The sequence below is a fragment of the Lycium barbarum genome, chromosome 1, assembly GCF_019175385.1.
Source record: "Lycium barbarum isolate Lr01 chromosome 1, ASM1917538v2, whole genome shotgun sequence".
In the NCBI taxonomy this organism is placed as follows: domain Eukaryota; kingdom Viridiplantae; phylum Streptophyta; class Magnoliopsida; order Solanales; family Solanaceae; genus Lycium; species Lycium barbarum.
In genome coordinates, this window is record NC_083337.1 from 145,475,004 (window position 1) to 145,491,048 (window position 16,045).

The 16,045-nt window shown below is 36.1% G+C and overlaps 2 protein-coding genes across 2 annotated transcripts; both read right to left on the bottom strand.

Moving 5' to 3' along the window:
• Window positions 1-7,170: 7,170 nt before the first annotated feature.
• LOC132641863 (uncharacterized) lies at window positions 7,171-14,693 on the bottom strand. The gene is made up of 2 exons (XM_060358956.1): window positions 9,620-14,693; window positions 7,171-8,496 (listed from the first exon to the last, which is right to left on the bottom strand). Exon 1 carries the CDS (start codon window positions 13,680-13,682, stop codon window positions 12,855-12,857), a length of 828 nt encoding a protein of 275 aa, XP_060214939.1. The 5' UTR covers window positions 13,683-14,693; the 3' UTR covers window positions 7,171-8,496; window positions 9,620-12,854.
• Window positions 8,046-10,005, bottom strand: LOC132615675 (TMV resistance protein N-like). Its single transcript, XM_060330287.1, has 2 exons — window positions 9,839-10,005; window positions 8,046-8,496 (listed from the first exon to the last, which is right to left on the bottom strand). The coding sequence occupies exons 1-2, from the start codon at window positions 10,003-10,005 to the stop codon at window positions 8,046-8,048; spliced, it is 618 nt and encodes a 205-aa protein (XP_060186270.1).
• Window positions 14,694-16,045: the final 1,352 nt, after the last annotated feature.

The window sequence follows — 16,045 nt, forward strand, 5'->3', positions numbered from 1 at the left end:
GTCCGTAACTCTAATTACGGGGCGTAACACATTGGCCATTGAAGATTGAGGCCATGATCCGCTGGGAGACACAGACTGTAACCTGTGTTACAGTCCGTCGCATGGTGGCCGTGACATCAAGCTGACAAAGGACGGACCGTAACCTGTGTTACGGTCCGTAACGATGCCGCGTAAGGGTGTTTTTGTCCAGAAACTTGGCGCGATTTTTGTCCCTATAAATACTTAAAGTAGGGTTTTAATTCAGATATTCTGATTTTTCTTGGGAGCATTAACTTTAGGTCTTGAATATTAGAAGTGGTTGGAGCATTTAACGCAACAACTTCACTTTCATTCCATATTGTATTCGCATCGTAAGTATATTATGTTAACTTTTAAGCTTTCTTTGTTAGCCAAAATTATGAGTAGCTAATTTTAACGCTAAGGTTGTGGGTCCCATGATGGATATTATGTGAATGGGTTTCTACTATTGATATATGCATAATGGTTGTTAGTATTTATTCTATCTTTGTGCGTTAGCGTTGGGTAATGATTGCAAGCATTAACCTAAGCCATTATACTAACATTTCTTGGAAAAGAGAGTTAGTATTGGTAAGATTGAATAACGATGACTCAGGGCGTTAACCCTCGTTTAATAGACTAACTTAGGGATAAGAACAAGTCTAAATTGGCATTATTGGTCGCTCTTCGATTTCAACTCTTTTATATTTGGAAAAATTATAAAGAGGAAATACGGCCTAACTGTTGGGAAACATTAGGAAGTCCTTAAGAGATCAAGTGCATATTCTTAGAACAACCATTAGAAATATATCACATTGAAACCTGAAACATAATATCTAATCAAAATGCGGAACACAACCTTGGTCTTTCTCTCGCATTAAATACAATTCAAGTCAAAGTATTCATTTACATTACTCAAAAATTATTTCAAACTGTCCGAAATAGGATAAAAGCCTTTAAAGAATAGTATCGCATACAATTAGTATCCTTTTCTCTCCATATTCCCTGTGGGATTCGACCCCAACCTTGTTTGGGTTACTATATTTGAACACGTCCGCTTTACGCCATTAATGGGTGTAATTTGAGCGTATCACCAATGCAAACCTAATACTATATATATCCAAGTCCTTCCATGAAGAAGGGTGAAAATTAGAAAATTGAGCAAACTGTTGACACCCAATTTTGTCCCTCCTTTACTCCAATTTATTTCTTTGAGCTTCTAAATTTATTGACGAGCTGAACACTTTATTTTCACTATTACTAATTTTCACTACTTTACTATCAACATTACGAGCATTACTTTATCACAATGGCTCGTCATCATTTTATCTTCGTATTTTTTGTGTTCGTTAAATTAATTATACTTTATCAAGTTTTTTTTTTCCACATATTTATCATAGTAAATAAGTGTACTAGTTATTAAATTAGAAGCCCAAGAATAATTAAGATAGAGGAGGAAGGATCAACAATTTTCAGCCAAACTATTAGCCCATATTCTAATTAATTCAACCAGTCCATTACCCTTAAACTACCCAAACGGACCAGCCCATTACCACTATTTTTAACCAGCCCACGTTACCTTTCACCCGATCCAGCACAACATTATCAGACCCGACCCAATTTTGTTTCCTAAACCCTAAATCCCTCACTCTCCTCTCTTTCTCTTTCTTTTTCCCTTTTCTCCGCCTCCCTCATCTCTCTCTCTCTCTACGCTCTCCTCACCCTCTGCTCCTCCTCTACCCTACTTCCCTTTCTTTTTTCTCCTTTCATCATCATCATCGCCGCACCCCGCTACCCAAATCTCCACTCACCGCCGCTCCCCTACGCTCCACTACGCTCCTCTATTTGTTTTCCATAAAAGGGGGATTATTCAGTGTTTCAAAGGGGGGGAACGATTTTTCCAAAACTTCTTTGCCTTTTTCCGGTGAACTTTAGCCGTGAAAGGATACTTTACTACCCTCAATTTTTCTTTTCTTTTTTTTCATTACTTTAAATCAGAGATTCAACACTGATTGGGATTTTCTTTTTTTGGGTTGATAGGTTACTCCAAATTTCATACAATTTGAGAAGTCACTTTAGCTTACTTTTGAACACTTCTGATAAAGAAGAATTTCTGGATTGTTTCGATCTGAGTTGCGAAATCGTTCGCAAGTTTGAGAGAGTAGATTCGAGACCCGACGCCTCAGTTCACTGCACCTACAAAATGTCAGTAAACCTTTTTCCTCTTCTTTATTTTTAGTATTTTGCGTGTTTAGTTTAATTTATGATCATGTGTTAGTTAACAGTTGTGTTGGTAGTCGTTTAGTTTAGTCGAACTTAATCTTAGTTTATATAGCGTAGCATCAATTAATCATGTAGTTAGTTTAAAGAACTATACATGTTCAATTTGTTCGTTTATTAATCCTTGCTATGGGTTAGTATAGCCTTGAATCTGGTTAGTAATCATTAAATATGTATTAAGTAAATTGTCGAGTCATTAGCATGCTTATAAGGTGGTCAATACTAACTGAGCATGTGCTTGTTTAGATATTTGTTAGTTCATTTAGATATTTACATATGTGTTTAAACATTAGTTTAAATAAGTCCCTGTTCAACCTAGTTTCACTCTAGATTAAATATCTAGTTTCCTCATCATAGTATTGTTTTCGTTCAATTCTATTTGTTTTCAAATTCCTGCTGCTTAGTTCTGTTTTAATTTCAATTCTGCTTTGTTATGTAATCCTCAATCCTCTCCCTTTCAGTTTCAGCCTTTAGTTTCGATTATTATGTGATATTTGTGGTTATTGAATTAATTAATGTTAATTGGTGAGTGATTGGTGTGTTTATCGCTCATTCATTTAGTATGGATGTAAGTTAATTCTAATCATATAATTTTGACTCTGTTTTGTTTTAAATGAAGAGCCTTGTGAACTGTTCGTTATAGCTGATGTTTGAGCATGTGTAATCACTTGCCCGTGACTGTTCAAGTTGTTTATGTTTGAATGTCGATTAGCTTGGTTAAATGTAGTCAAATATGATTTATTCAAGCTAGCATGAATCAGCAGAACAACTATGTGTTTAGTTTGAAGGCATAAGATAACCTGTTCATTGATCTTGTTTGTTAATAGAACTCTGAACCATCTCTATAATTGTCTTTCATCTGAAAGTTTAAGTTTTCTGTCTCGGTTAATGCTAATATGAAAACAGCATCAATGCAAGTCTGTTTAATTCTGAATCATAGATGACTGTTGAGTCAGCCTGACCAATCTTGATTGTTAACCAATATAATTGCTCAACTTGAACTATTGCAAATATGCCATGGGAAGAACTCCAATTAATATTGATAGTGACCTAGTAAACCATGCCTTGGTGTGTCTTTCCTTTATAAAAGCAGGACTGTTCTTCATATACCTGCTTACTCAATTGTCATGTTGCCTTAATGGAACAAATTGCATACTTGACTCCATGTTTATTATGCGTTGTTTGACTCCTTCCTTAATCACTATACCTTATCACTTGTTAATAATATATCCATGCTCCATGATTCACCATATAATTGCCTGTAGTTGTCCGAGTGTATAACACATGTCTAATAACTTCATATTAAATGGTAGCTATCTGAATTACTGCCTTGGTGACAGGACATGATTATGTGCTTTTCAACTCGACTCAACTCATATGTGACCATTATATAATCATAGCATTGAACCTGGTTTTGTATACCCATCAGTACCTTGAGGAGTTGTTTTTGATTACCTGAATTCTGTATTGATAGTTTCATTCTCGTTAGTCTTACATAGTTAGTTTCCTCCTTGGGAATTCTGTGGCATTGCATCTCCCTTGAACATCTCTACTGATCATGAACATCAAGCCTTATCCTGGTCCTGTTTTACTCCTTGAATTCTGCATTACTGATTGTGATTTACCTCTCCCCGTTCTAGATATGTCATCATGTACCATTGAATGAATTTTGTATAACCCCTCCCCTTTAAACATGCTGTAACTTGCCTGTTTTCTTTCATCTTGGCTGCTGCATACCCATGCTACTCTGAGCCACTGTTTCCTTCTCACTTTTGCATGACACTCCTGCTCCTTTTGACTTGTTTTCTTGTGTGCTTTCTCTTCTCCTGCTTCTTATCCTAGTTAAAACACTCTGTATGTTCGTTCTGTGTAATCGCATGGCCTCCAAAGCATTTCATCTGGCTTAAGAATTGTGACCCGCATTTGATCAGGCATCCTATGTCTGGAAATCTTTTTCCCCAACTGTTCTTCTTCTCTTCTGTTTCACTGAACAGAAACTACCCCACTTTATTTGGGCTTACTTTATTTGTTTGTTTTGTTTCTTCTGGACTAAATTCACTATGTTCTCTCAAAATGAATATATTCTTTCATATGATCCTTGTCTGTTGTTCTCTTCCCGCCATTTGGTTTAAGAGATTTTAAAATACAAGCATGAATTGGCTTAGTTCATCTCGCAGCTTTGCTTTTCAATTCTGTCCCGGTTCAGTATAAAAGTCTTAGTTTTGTTTTGTTTTGAATTGGATACTTGGCCCTTTTCGTATTTGAAACATGATTTATGTGAGAGTTGCTGGTTCTATTTCCCCTTCACTAGAATTAGATTGAACTATTTCATTTTGATAATTAGGAATTCGATTCTTGTCATTTTTTACCTTTTTGCGAATCTTGAAGCAAGTGATTACATTTTCAAGGAATAGAACATCTTGTCTGACTCTTTCTTATTAAAATTCTTTGAATTGTATACTAATCCTTTTCTTTTCATTTTTGTGCATGACCATCTCGCACACGAGTCCAAGGGACTCGTCATATCCCGCATTCGGTGCTGGGTCAAAGCCCAACAAAGATCTTCTTCTCAAGTCAGCCCTGTCCGCAGCACAAATAGAAAACAAAATCTGGGCCAAAGCCCAATATACAAGAACAACATTCAGCAGCAAGATATAAATGATTCTGGGCCGAAGCCAATAGCAAACAGAGTGCAGCAGTTTCCAGAAAATGGGCAGAGCCCATTTAATCATCTTTGCTCCTTTATCTTTGTGTCTTTAATTTGCATTATTTGACTAACACTTTCTTATTTTGGTTTTTCCTTAGCTTAGATGAATTGTAGGAAATTAGTATGGATAGTCTTAGAAGTCATGGGTGTTTAATTTAAGGAGAACCAACGATTAATCCATAAATTTCATCTTCCTTATTTTTTAAAAAACTACTTATAGTACCTATATTGTTATTTCAATTGATTTTTAAAATAGCGTGACTACATATTTTGAATATAGGAATCATAATTTATGCTTACTGTCTTAGAAGTTTAAAACGTCACAAATTTTACACTAACGTTAGCTTATCCTAAGAAATAAAAGGCAAACTATTCAACAGATAATTCTCACACTTTAGTTCTTTCCAACACTTGAAATACATATTTGTTTAAAACATCCTTCACACAGTTTACATTGCTAATAGTTTTTTCTATAAAACCTTTTAAATAACTCTTTTTAATTTGTTAGTTGACATAACTCATTTCCTCCAAATACATATTAACGCTACACATCCCTTTTTTTTAAGTTATTTTTTTACTAACTCTTTTATGTAAATATTATTTTCTACAAGTTTTACTTCAAATAAGTAGCAATACTTACAATATATTTTCTTAAACATGTAAATATTACCTCTGCACTTAGCCTAACTAATCATAAGTCCGGTCGGTTAACCATTGTTAATGGGTCTTAAAGGATGCCTAATACCTTCCCTTTAGACTAATTGAACCCTTACTCAGATCTTTTGGTTCGTAGACTTTAAAATAAAATCAACTTTACATAATTACTTTAATTAATCTTAGGTGTCCTAATTCACCGTAAATAATTAGGTGGCGACTCCTAACTTTAAATAACTCCGGAATTACCTGGAAGTTGTAAACCATTTTCACTCCGGTTAAAATGGGGTATGACACAAACCATGTCAATGCAATAATTGAGAAAGTTTTGATTACAGAAGTGCGACCTGATACAACGAAGAGGATTGAAGAATTTGTTTCATAGAGTTTATGATTACAATTCTTGAGTCTAGAATCTTGTATTAGGAGTGTTTATCAAGTTGTACCTTTATTAGCATTCAGAGAAGCAATATTCATAGGTATAACATTATTCAAATTCAACTTCAAGTTGGGATAACTTGAAGTGGGCTCATTAGTTTAGGGAGATTAGTCGGATAGGAATTAGAGTTTAGTTTCTAGGTTACAGAGTCTGTAACTTGAATTTGCAAATGCTCACCGTTGTAGTGGTGTTCGGAAAAATCCTACATAGATGTAGGTTGTGGTTTTTTCACCCTTTGTGAGCGGGTGGTTTCCACGCAAATATTGTTGTGTCCTTACTTTTCTGTTCTTATTATTCCGTTTACGCTAGCTTAGAATAGATAGAATAATGTGTTCTGTCCTATAGGCGAAAAATTGGTATACATTAGGATAAAGAACTGGTCGTGCAAATTAACCAATAGTTTATTGTCTTGCCAAAGAAGGCCTCGCCCCAATTTATCCATGCGTTTTCAAAAGATCTCAGTGTAATGTATAAAAGGGATTTGAATACGTTTTAGACCTACTGAGCCAAAAGTTATTTAAATATTTTTTCATTTGAAATGGATTAGATCTTGTTTAAATCATGTTTGAGTATACACTTCTGCATTTATTGTTGGAAGCTTACAAGCTAATGTTTATTGCAATGAAGTTTCACTTGACTTTTTATTTCAAATGTTGAAACTATGATTTGATATAAATCTTTAAGGTTTTATATCAAGTGTCAAATGCATTGAATGTTCCATAAAGTTCTGTCCCAACATAAGTTAGAGAGAGTTGATAATAATTACTTAATGATTACTATAATGGTGTGCACTCAGCCTTTTGTGGGCCCCTACTTTACATATTTCATGATGAGGTGTGGCACGTGATGAGCATGCTAGGATGACTCACTTTCCCGAATTATATAGGTGAGTCGTGATAGGTGTTCCCTTGTACTTAGGTGCTTGTCCCGAGTGGTCTTTTACTCCATGCTTTAGAGGCTTCGTAGATTGTCGAGTCGGGTTGTACTAATGGTTATCCGCATTGCATGGATGAAAAATATTTATTGAGATGTAAATTTCTTGATTGATATGAAATGGGGCGAATAAGCCAAGGTTACATGTTTCATGCATGGGTTACAAAATGTTTATGGTTTTCAAATGCCTTTCGCATTTACTTTAGTTCATATGATTGGGGCATATCATATGGATTTGGTTCGCTCATGGGTAGAGTGTCGGATGTCGGTCACGTATCACTGATGGATTTTGGGTTGTGACACTAGCACCAAAGTGTGTTGTAGAATTCGATGTCTACTTTTTTGTGAAAGCAATGTCCAAGAGAAAATGGAAAATCTCCCGCATTTTTAACCATTAGAAGACGTACATACCTGACTTGTAGAAAAATCAGTCTTCATATATTTTTCATGCCATAGGCTACTATTGCAGTTCCATGGCTTGTCCTGCTCATCATCACATGCCACTTGTTGACCCATTTGTGCTATTGAATCATGCATCTCAATCATTCCATTTGACACGTATAAAAGTGATCTTTTAGTAAGGACACGTATTTTTATCCTTGATTCAAAGCCCAATATATCTATTAATCTTTTCACATCACGTTTCGCTCTTCCTCTAAAGAAGCATGCAATATGCATAAAGATATTTTTGTAAATGTCACCCAATACATCTAGACTTAAACTAAGTAGCTTAACAATTTTTCTATTTCCGAAATCTTCGAGTCTATGTAATTTACTTCTCAGCTCATCCATGCCTTGTTTGTAGAGACAAGAACCCACGACCTCCAGAGTTAATGGTAAGCCTTTAGCATAATCTACTACACAATTCGAGAGCTCTTCAAACTCCTTAACAGGAGCCCGTTATTGAAAGGTATGCCAACTAAAAAGTTCTAGAGCCTCGTGTCTAGCCAGTAGAGGTACACAATATAACTCATCATGCTTGCACAATAAATCAGTGTTTCTAGTTGTTGTGATGATCCGACTGCCACCACCAAATCAATCGCGTTTCCCAGCTAAATATTCCAACTGATGGGTGTTATCCACGTCATCAAGAACAATTACAACCTTCTTGTGACGAAGAATTCCGCTTAGCCAATAGGTTCTTTCACTTGCCACATCCACAAATTCTTGCTTCGAGACTTGTGAAAGAAGTTTCTGACTCAAATGGCTCAGTCCATACTTCTCTGAAACTTCCCTAACATTTGCAAGAAAACAAGACCCTTCAAATTGACAAGAGATCTCGTCAAAAATTGCTCTTGCAACCGTTGTCTTACCTATTCCACTCATCACCCATACCCCAATAAAAGAAACACCGCCACATTCAACTTTCAACAACGATTTTATTTCCTTTACACGAGATTCGATTCCCACTGGGTATTTGGTAATGCCTCGAATCTCTAAAATTTTATCAACAATTTCTTGGATCCTTTTGTCCTCCTTCTCCTCCCTATGTCAAAAAAGAATCTTATAATAAGGGGGAAAAAATTGAAACATAATAAATGATGAGGAAGCTAAAAGCAAACCACATTCCAGCACATGCAACATTGAAACTTCTCAAACATTTTCAATACAACTAACACCTGCATACTGACTACAGATCTTGTCAAGTAGTATCTTTCTTGGAGTAGTTTTCTTCTCTATCGCACTTATTCACCCCATTACCAAACAAGCCCCGGTCGATCCCACTAAAAAAATCAAACTTAGGCCACATAAGATTTAATTTCAGAGGATAGGTTGTTCAGCTGCAGCATAAAAATTACACAAGCTAAGCTCATACACACCATAGTTAGCTTGATCTCCAATCAAACAATTCTTTCAAAACTCGAGCTTGAAACTCAATTATGAATCTTGCTTGACTAGAAAGTTCATGTGATATGGTCCAACCAAAGACAAATGCACATTTAAGCTGGTTAATCAATTTCATATCTGCTGGAAATACAACCAGTAGATCAAAATTCAACTACCTCCAAGGTCAAAAACCCGAGCTCATAAGCAATTCCTCCGTCTTACAACATAATAACACCCATGAACAAAGATAGATTCCCCAAAAGAGGAAAACAAAAAAGGGGGAAATAGTACGGGTGGCAAAATCAGCCCATAAAATATGACCCGCCCAATCAGCCCAAGTTTGGGCTGATCAATGACCGCCCTATTTATTAGCTCAGCCCATTTCAGCCAACCCATTTCAACCCACGAGAAGTATGCAGCCCAAATTGACCCATGCGAAATCTTTTCAAAATATTTTTAATAAGACATTTTTGATATGTTATATACCCATAATAAAGAAAGAAAATAGTTTTATTAGGTACTAAAAACTTAATACAAAGAACAAACAAAGAAATTAAAACTTAGTAAGAATTGAGCAAGTTGGGTTATGACCCGCTTTTTAGCCATTTCAGCCAAACCCATTTCAGTCAAGTAACTTTTGGGCGGTCAATAATCCTTCCATTTTGACCCGCTCAAATTCAACCCAACCCGCCCATTTGACACCCTAGTGCCAAATAAAGATGCTAACTTATCCAATGATAAAAGATGCAAGCAATATGTTATGTTAAGTAAACAATTTATACCTTGTGAACCGGCGACGTGATTTTTGTATACGCAATTTGTATAGTGCTATGATTTTACGTCAAGAATCCACCGAACTCTGCGCCGTCTCCACACGCAATTGGGATCGTGGTATGTTATATATTTTACGTAGAGAGTCTACCCAACTCTGCGCCGTCTCCACAGCAAAGCCTTCAAATGTGTCATGATCAGCAAACATTTCAGTCGGCCAACTTAGTAACCTGGGTTCATTCCATTGATTATCATCATAGAAGACTGTTATGGGAATCTGACCCTTACTCTTTACACATTCCATTATCTTGGTCAGTTCCACCAAGCACCTGTGGCTTTCCTCATACTTGTCGCATATGATTATAATGGCAGTTCTTGACTCCTCAATGGCTTCCATGACTTCGTTTCCTCTCTTAATTTCACTATCATAATTTGGGAATACACTAATTCCCGCTTCTTCCAGACGTTGATAAGACGGTGAACAAAGCCATGGTCGTAAGAGAGGTCCTTGCTATGATTCAGGAAGGTATCATATTTCCATTGTTTGACTGATTTGCTTTGGGAAGCCATAGAGAATGAATAGAGAAAGAAGATGTGAAGATATGGAATCAAGACCGCACAAGCATGTGAAAACTGGTGAGATGAAAAGGAAAAGCATTGACCCTGGGGTCAACTCACTTTTTTGCCTCTGTTTTCCTTATCTCTATTCTTTGAATATTCTTTTGTGATACACTGGCAAATGGCAACAGGCCAGTTCACTTTATTAAAGAAATTAATGACAAGGCACAAAGCTAGTTTTCTTTTTTAGTATTTGGATCCCAAGATTTAATTATTAGGTAGCCGAAAGTCAACAACTATTTTAGGACTAGTGTTAATTAAGTGAAGACAAGTTTTTTTTTTTTTTTTCAATTAAAGGAAATTTTATTAATCACCAAATTGTATATTTACAAAACAGGGGTGGACTAAACCAAATCTGAAACCCCTCTCAGTGTTCAAACCTCTATGCCTCTTAGCCAACATATCCTAACCTGTACTACTAGTGCTGCCTAAGCTCTTAAGGAGCTGATATAACTAAACAAGTTCATATTGTCTCTAGATCTAATACATAGGTGCAGCTTCATCTGATGCAGCATGTGCTCTTTGGTGGTTTCCTTCTGTTGAAAAATTCTTCTATTCCTTTCAATCCATATCCCATACATAGCAGTGGCCAAGCTAGCTTTTAGGAGTGCTTTCCCTGGATGCTTCCCTCATAACTTTTGTTTGACCCATTGCCATTCTAGCTTCCACTCTTGTATTTGTCTATCCCAGTTCTGCCAAGTTAGTAGACTGTGCCAAATCTCATTTGTGAACCTGCATTCAAAGAACAGATGGTTCCTTGTCTCTGGCATGTTATTGCATAACACACAGTCTACACTCACTGTCATTCCCCAGTTTATCAGTTTGTCCTTAGTCCTCAGTTTTCCATAAAGATTCGCCAAAGTGTAAAATTCTGCTTTGGCTCAACAAAGTTCTGGTAGAGTAACCTATTCCAAGCAACATCCACTACTTCACCCCTCATTCTAGTATAAGCAGTAGCAAGGTGAAATTTTCCCTTAATGATCAGGATATTAGTGTCCCCCAAAACTGGCCAGTATTTCCTCATTTGCATAATCTTCCTTATCATCCAAGCTGCCTGTTTAGGAATCTGCATTGTAAATATATCTTGCTACTTGATGTAATAAGTATGGATCCATGTTATCCACAGTTTATCCTTTTTTTTTACTCAATGCCCAAAGTAGTTTGCATATAGCTACTTGATTCCATATTCTGAGATTTAGAATGTTTAATCCACCTGCTTTCTTGGGCAAACAAATTTTATCCCAAGCCACCAAAGCCTTCTTTGTAACAGTAGCCTCCCCAGACCATAAATAACTTCTACAGACTGATTCAATCAGTTTTATCACTTTCTTAGGCATTAGAAACAATTGAGACCAGTAGGCCTGAACCCCAAATACTACAATCTTGATCAATTGAAGCCTCCCAGCATAGGAGAGGTATTTGGCCATCCAGCTTGTGATTTTTGTAGTAATCTTGTCAACCAATGGTTTGCATTGTTGGATAGTTAATCTCTTCGTTGAAAGGGGAAATCCCAAGTATTTGAATGGAAGCTCTCCTTCCTCATACCCAGTGTCTCCAGAATAGCTTGTTTAGTTGATATATCCACTCCTCCAAAATACACTTCACTTTTGTTCAAATTTGCTTTCAATCCAGAAGCTTCAGTAAATAAAGAAAACTTATCCTTCAGTAACATCACAGATTGCAGGTCTCCTCTGGCAAACAAAAGCAAGTCATCTGCAAAGCAAAGATGTGTAATTCCTAGCTTCTGGCACCTAGGATGGTAGTTAAAGTCAGGGTCTCTGTGTAAGCCATTCAAACACCTATTTAAATACTCCATCAGTAATACAAAAATGTGTGGTGACATGGGATCTCCCTGTCTTAATCCCTTTTTTGCTTTCATTGTATTAGTCATTTCCCCATTCACCATAAATGTGTAACTGACAGTTTGGATACAGTTCATGATCCAGAGTACCATTTTCCTTGGGAATCCCAAACCCTTAAGCATCTGTTCAATGAAGTGTCACTCCACCGAATCATAGGCTTTCTTTAAGTCCACTTTTATCATGCATCTAGGAGACAACTGCTTTCTAGTATACCCCTTGACAAGTTCATGGCTCAGTATGATATTATCTGAAATTAGCCTCCCTGGGATGAATGCAGATTGGAAGTGTCCCACAATACCATCAATGACCCTTTTATTCTTTCAGAGATAACTTTGGAAATGATTTTATATATTATAGAACAACAAGCTATGGGTCTATAATCTTTCATTGTCTCAGGATAGGATTTTTTAAGAACCAGTGTAACTAATGTATTGTTAGCAGCTCTAAGTAGTTTGTTCTGATGAAAAAATTCCAAAAATGCTTCATAGACATCATGCTGCACAATATGCCATGCTTTCTTGAAAAATAGTGCACTGAATCCATCAATACCTGGGGCTTTATTGTCCTCAATGCCAAACAGAGCTTGTTTTATCTCTTCTCTTGTAATGTTGGTGCACATATCCTGTTGTTGTTGTATGTTCAGTGTAGGCCCTTGTCTTAGGATATTTAGGTTCACATCCGGGATCCTGGTTGCAGCAGAACCTAGTAAATCCTTATAGAACTTGAGAATTTCAGTTTCAATCTCTGTATGCCTCTGTAGTATATTTCATGTTGAGTCTTTGAGGAGTGAGATGGAATTTGAGCTTGCTCTATCCTTCATACAGTTGAAAAAATACATATTATTGCCATCCCCTTCCTTTATCCAATGAGCTTCAGATTTTTGCCTTAATACTTTTTCCTGGATATTCATCCATTTTGTGAATTCACCCATAGCTATCTTCTCTTGTGCCATCAGTTCTGGGGTTGGTGATGTTGTAATATGGGTTTGGATTGTTTCAAGCTTCTCTCTGAATTCCTCAATTCTACCATCAATGCTTCCCAATCTACCAGTTTTTAGCTTTTTCAGTGGTTCCTTGCAGTAATTCAACTTGCACCATAATCTATACATAGCAGTACCTTGGACTTGTTGCTGCCAAGTATACTCCACAATGTGCAAGAATTGTTCCTCCTCAGCTAGGATGTTAAGAAACCGAAATGGTTTCCTGTTAAGGTTGCTAGCTCTTGATATATCAATGTGGATTGGTGAATGGTCAGAAAAATGATTCTCCTGGAATTGTGCAGTTATGGCCCCATATTGTGCTACCCATTCAGCATTGCATAAAGCCCTATCTATTTTGCTCCAGACATGCCCACTTGTCCATGTGAGTATTCTTCCTGTTGCCTTCATGTCCACTAACACCAGTGTATTTACCACATTCTGAAAGTCTCTAGTCTCAGCATCACCTACTGGATTACCACCAGTTCTATCTTCACTTGATAAAGGGGACTTAAAGTCCCCACATATGCACCATGGTGTCGTTATAGTTGCTCCCAATCTAAGTAACCCGTCCCATAGTTCTTTCCTTTCTTCAAGGCTATTGCTACCATATACCATTGTCAAAGTACAGGGAATTAAAGTCTAGTTTACTTTATTAAAGAAATTAAAGTCTCTCGGGCAAGCATGGTGACAAGGCACAAAGCTAGTTTTTGTTTTTTTGTTTTTTTTTAAGTATTTGGATTCCAAGATTTAATTATTAGGTGGCAGAAAGTCAGCAACTATTTTATGATTAGTGCTAATTAAGTGGAGACAAGTTAGTTGAGCGTCAAAACAAACCTTAAATTTTAAAAAATACATTTTCGTTCAAGAATTTAAAAAAATAAAAAATAAAACAATAACTATTCCAAAGCTTCCAAACTATCCTTCAAATTTTAAAAAATACATTTTCATCCAAAGTAAGAAATAATAAAATAAACCAAAATAAAAATAAAAAATAAGAAACATAAAATTACATTTCCCTCTCTCAATTCATTTCCACATTTTTTTCCTCCTACATCTGAAATATACTTGTTTGCAACAAATTTTTGCATAAAGAAAATAAACTACAATCACAAAATAAATAAAAAGAGTGATTTAATATATCAATATTGTGAGTACAAATCTGTTCATCCCTTGATTCTTCTCTCCAATTTTTTTCTCCGTAATTCAGGAGCCGTTAGTAGCATATTTCTCGAACGTAGGATGATTTGGATTTGGATATGGATATGTGTGGACTTTCTTGGGATGTATTTGATCTGCATGAAACGATATTGTGGATCTTCTTGAAGTATTTAGTTGTCAAGAAATATCCAGCCACATATTGACCTCTTTTTGAATACCCATGAGTTTATGGGATATTTGAGATCTGGCTTAATCTCTTTCCAAGGGAAAACGTGTCTTTATATATAGAAGCGAGCTAAGGTTTAGGATAGAGTAAGTAGTCTTCAAGAAATCCCAACAAACCTTAGAATTTGAAGATGGATTGGACTCATCTTGTAAAGTCCTACAAAATTTTGATGCCTACAAATGCACCCTACTTCAAGGTTTGTCGGAGCGCAGACTTGCCGAAACTCAAAGACGAGACTTGAAGTACCCATAAAAATGGAGATTCCATCTTTGTATTTTTGTGGATCCATATTTGGCATATCTAATTTGTGAGATTTCTAGACAATAAAATTCGAGTCGAGAAAATAATAATCGAGACCGAAAAATATCGCAACAATCATTGTATTTGATTTCAGAATATGAGTGTTACAATCTATATGACAACTCTCCGCAGATGTGGGATATCTGATAAATTGGGTGTTCTGAGTAAACTCTCAGAAAAACTTAAATTGAGGATCGTCAACTTGTCAAATTCCTGCTTATGAAAAGCAAAAGAATAGAAAAGTCAGTATTAATTTTTTTCTTATTTCATTAAAAGATAACTCATTTTTCAAGACCTAGAACTCTGCTATTGAGATAGATCAACAAATACCTTTGGCTCCTTACAAAGTTGAACAAAAGAATTAAAAGTCATTTTGAGCGCAACAAGGTTCTCTGGTTCAAAATTTGCTGGAAGAGATTCAAAAGTGTAGTATATCCAAAGCTCTCCGGTCGACTATTGGGGCCTTTAGCAATGTTTTCCTTAACTCTCATATTCTCATCGATGTGCTTAACTTCTGTTTCTTCAACCAATACTCTCTTGCTCTTCTTCTTCTTCTTTAAGTAGCAGCATAGTGCAAGCAAAGCCATGCATAACAAAATGAAGCCGAATGCTGGGAACACAATGATTATGGAATTGGAAGCCATTAATGAAATGTCTGGGTATTGATAGATGATGAGAATTTCAATAGAGTCCTTCAAGGTGTTGGGATGAGGAGGATGCAGATTTTGGCTAGTTATTTATAGGTATGTGGATTAATAAGTCTTTATCTCGATTCTAATTTTTCCTTAGGTGTACTGTGTGTATAATATATTGCTTCCAAGATACCAAAGACTTTGACTCTCATGTCAAGGGTTGGAGACTTAATGTTGATATTTTGATTGCAGTGGAAAACACTACTCCTTTGCTACATATACCAAAAATAAATCTCCAAAATGATTGTACTTTGCAAAACAATTATCTAGACTAAGTTTGTTTTGTGGCACCCCATTGTATATGATAGTGATATTGACTCACTTCCAGGGTCCACAAGTATATTAAAATTAATGGTGAACAACTCCATTTTTGAACTCTTCATTGTTACTGTGGGTGTTGTATCACTCCTATAGAAAATGTTTTCCAAAAATCTAAACCAATCAAACATGAGAACATTGAAAAACATTCTGAAAAATAATTTCCTCCATACTTGTGCAGCCCCTCTATAAGATAAGAATGTTGTGTCTCTCTTTTAACTCCATAGCAAAATCCATCCATACTTATCATTGTTAACTCAGAGATTGGGATTGATTTTTGAATT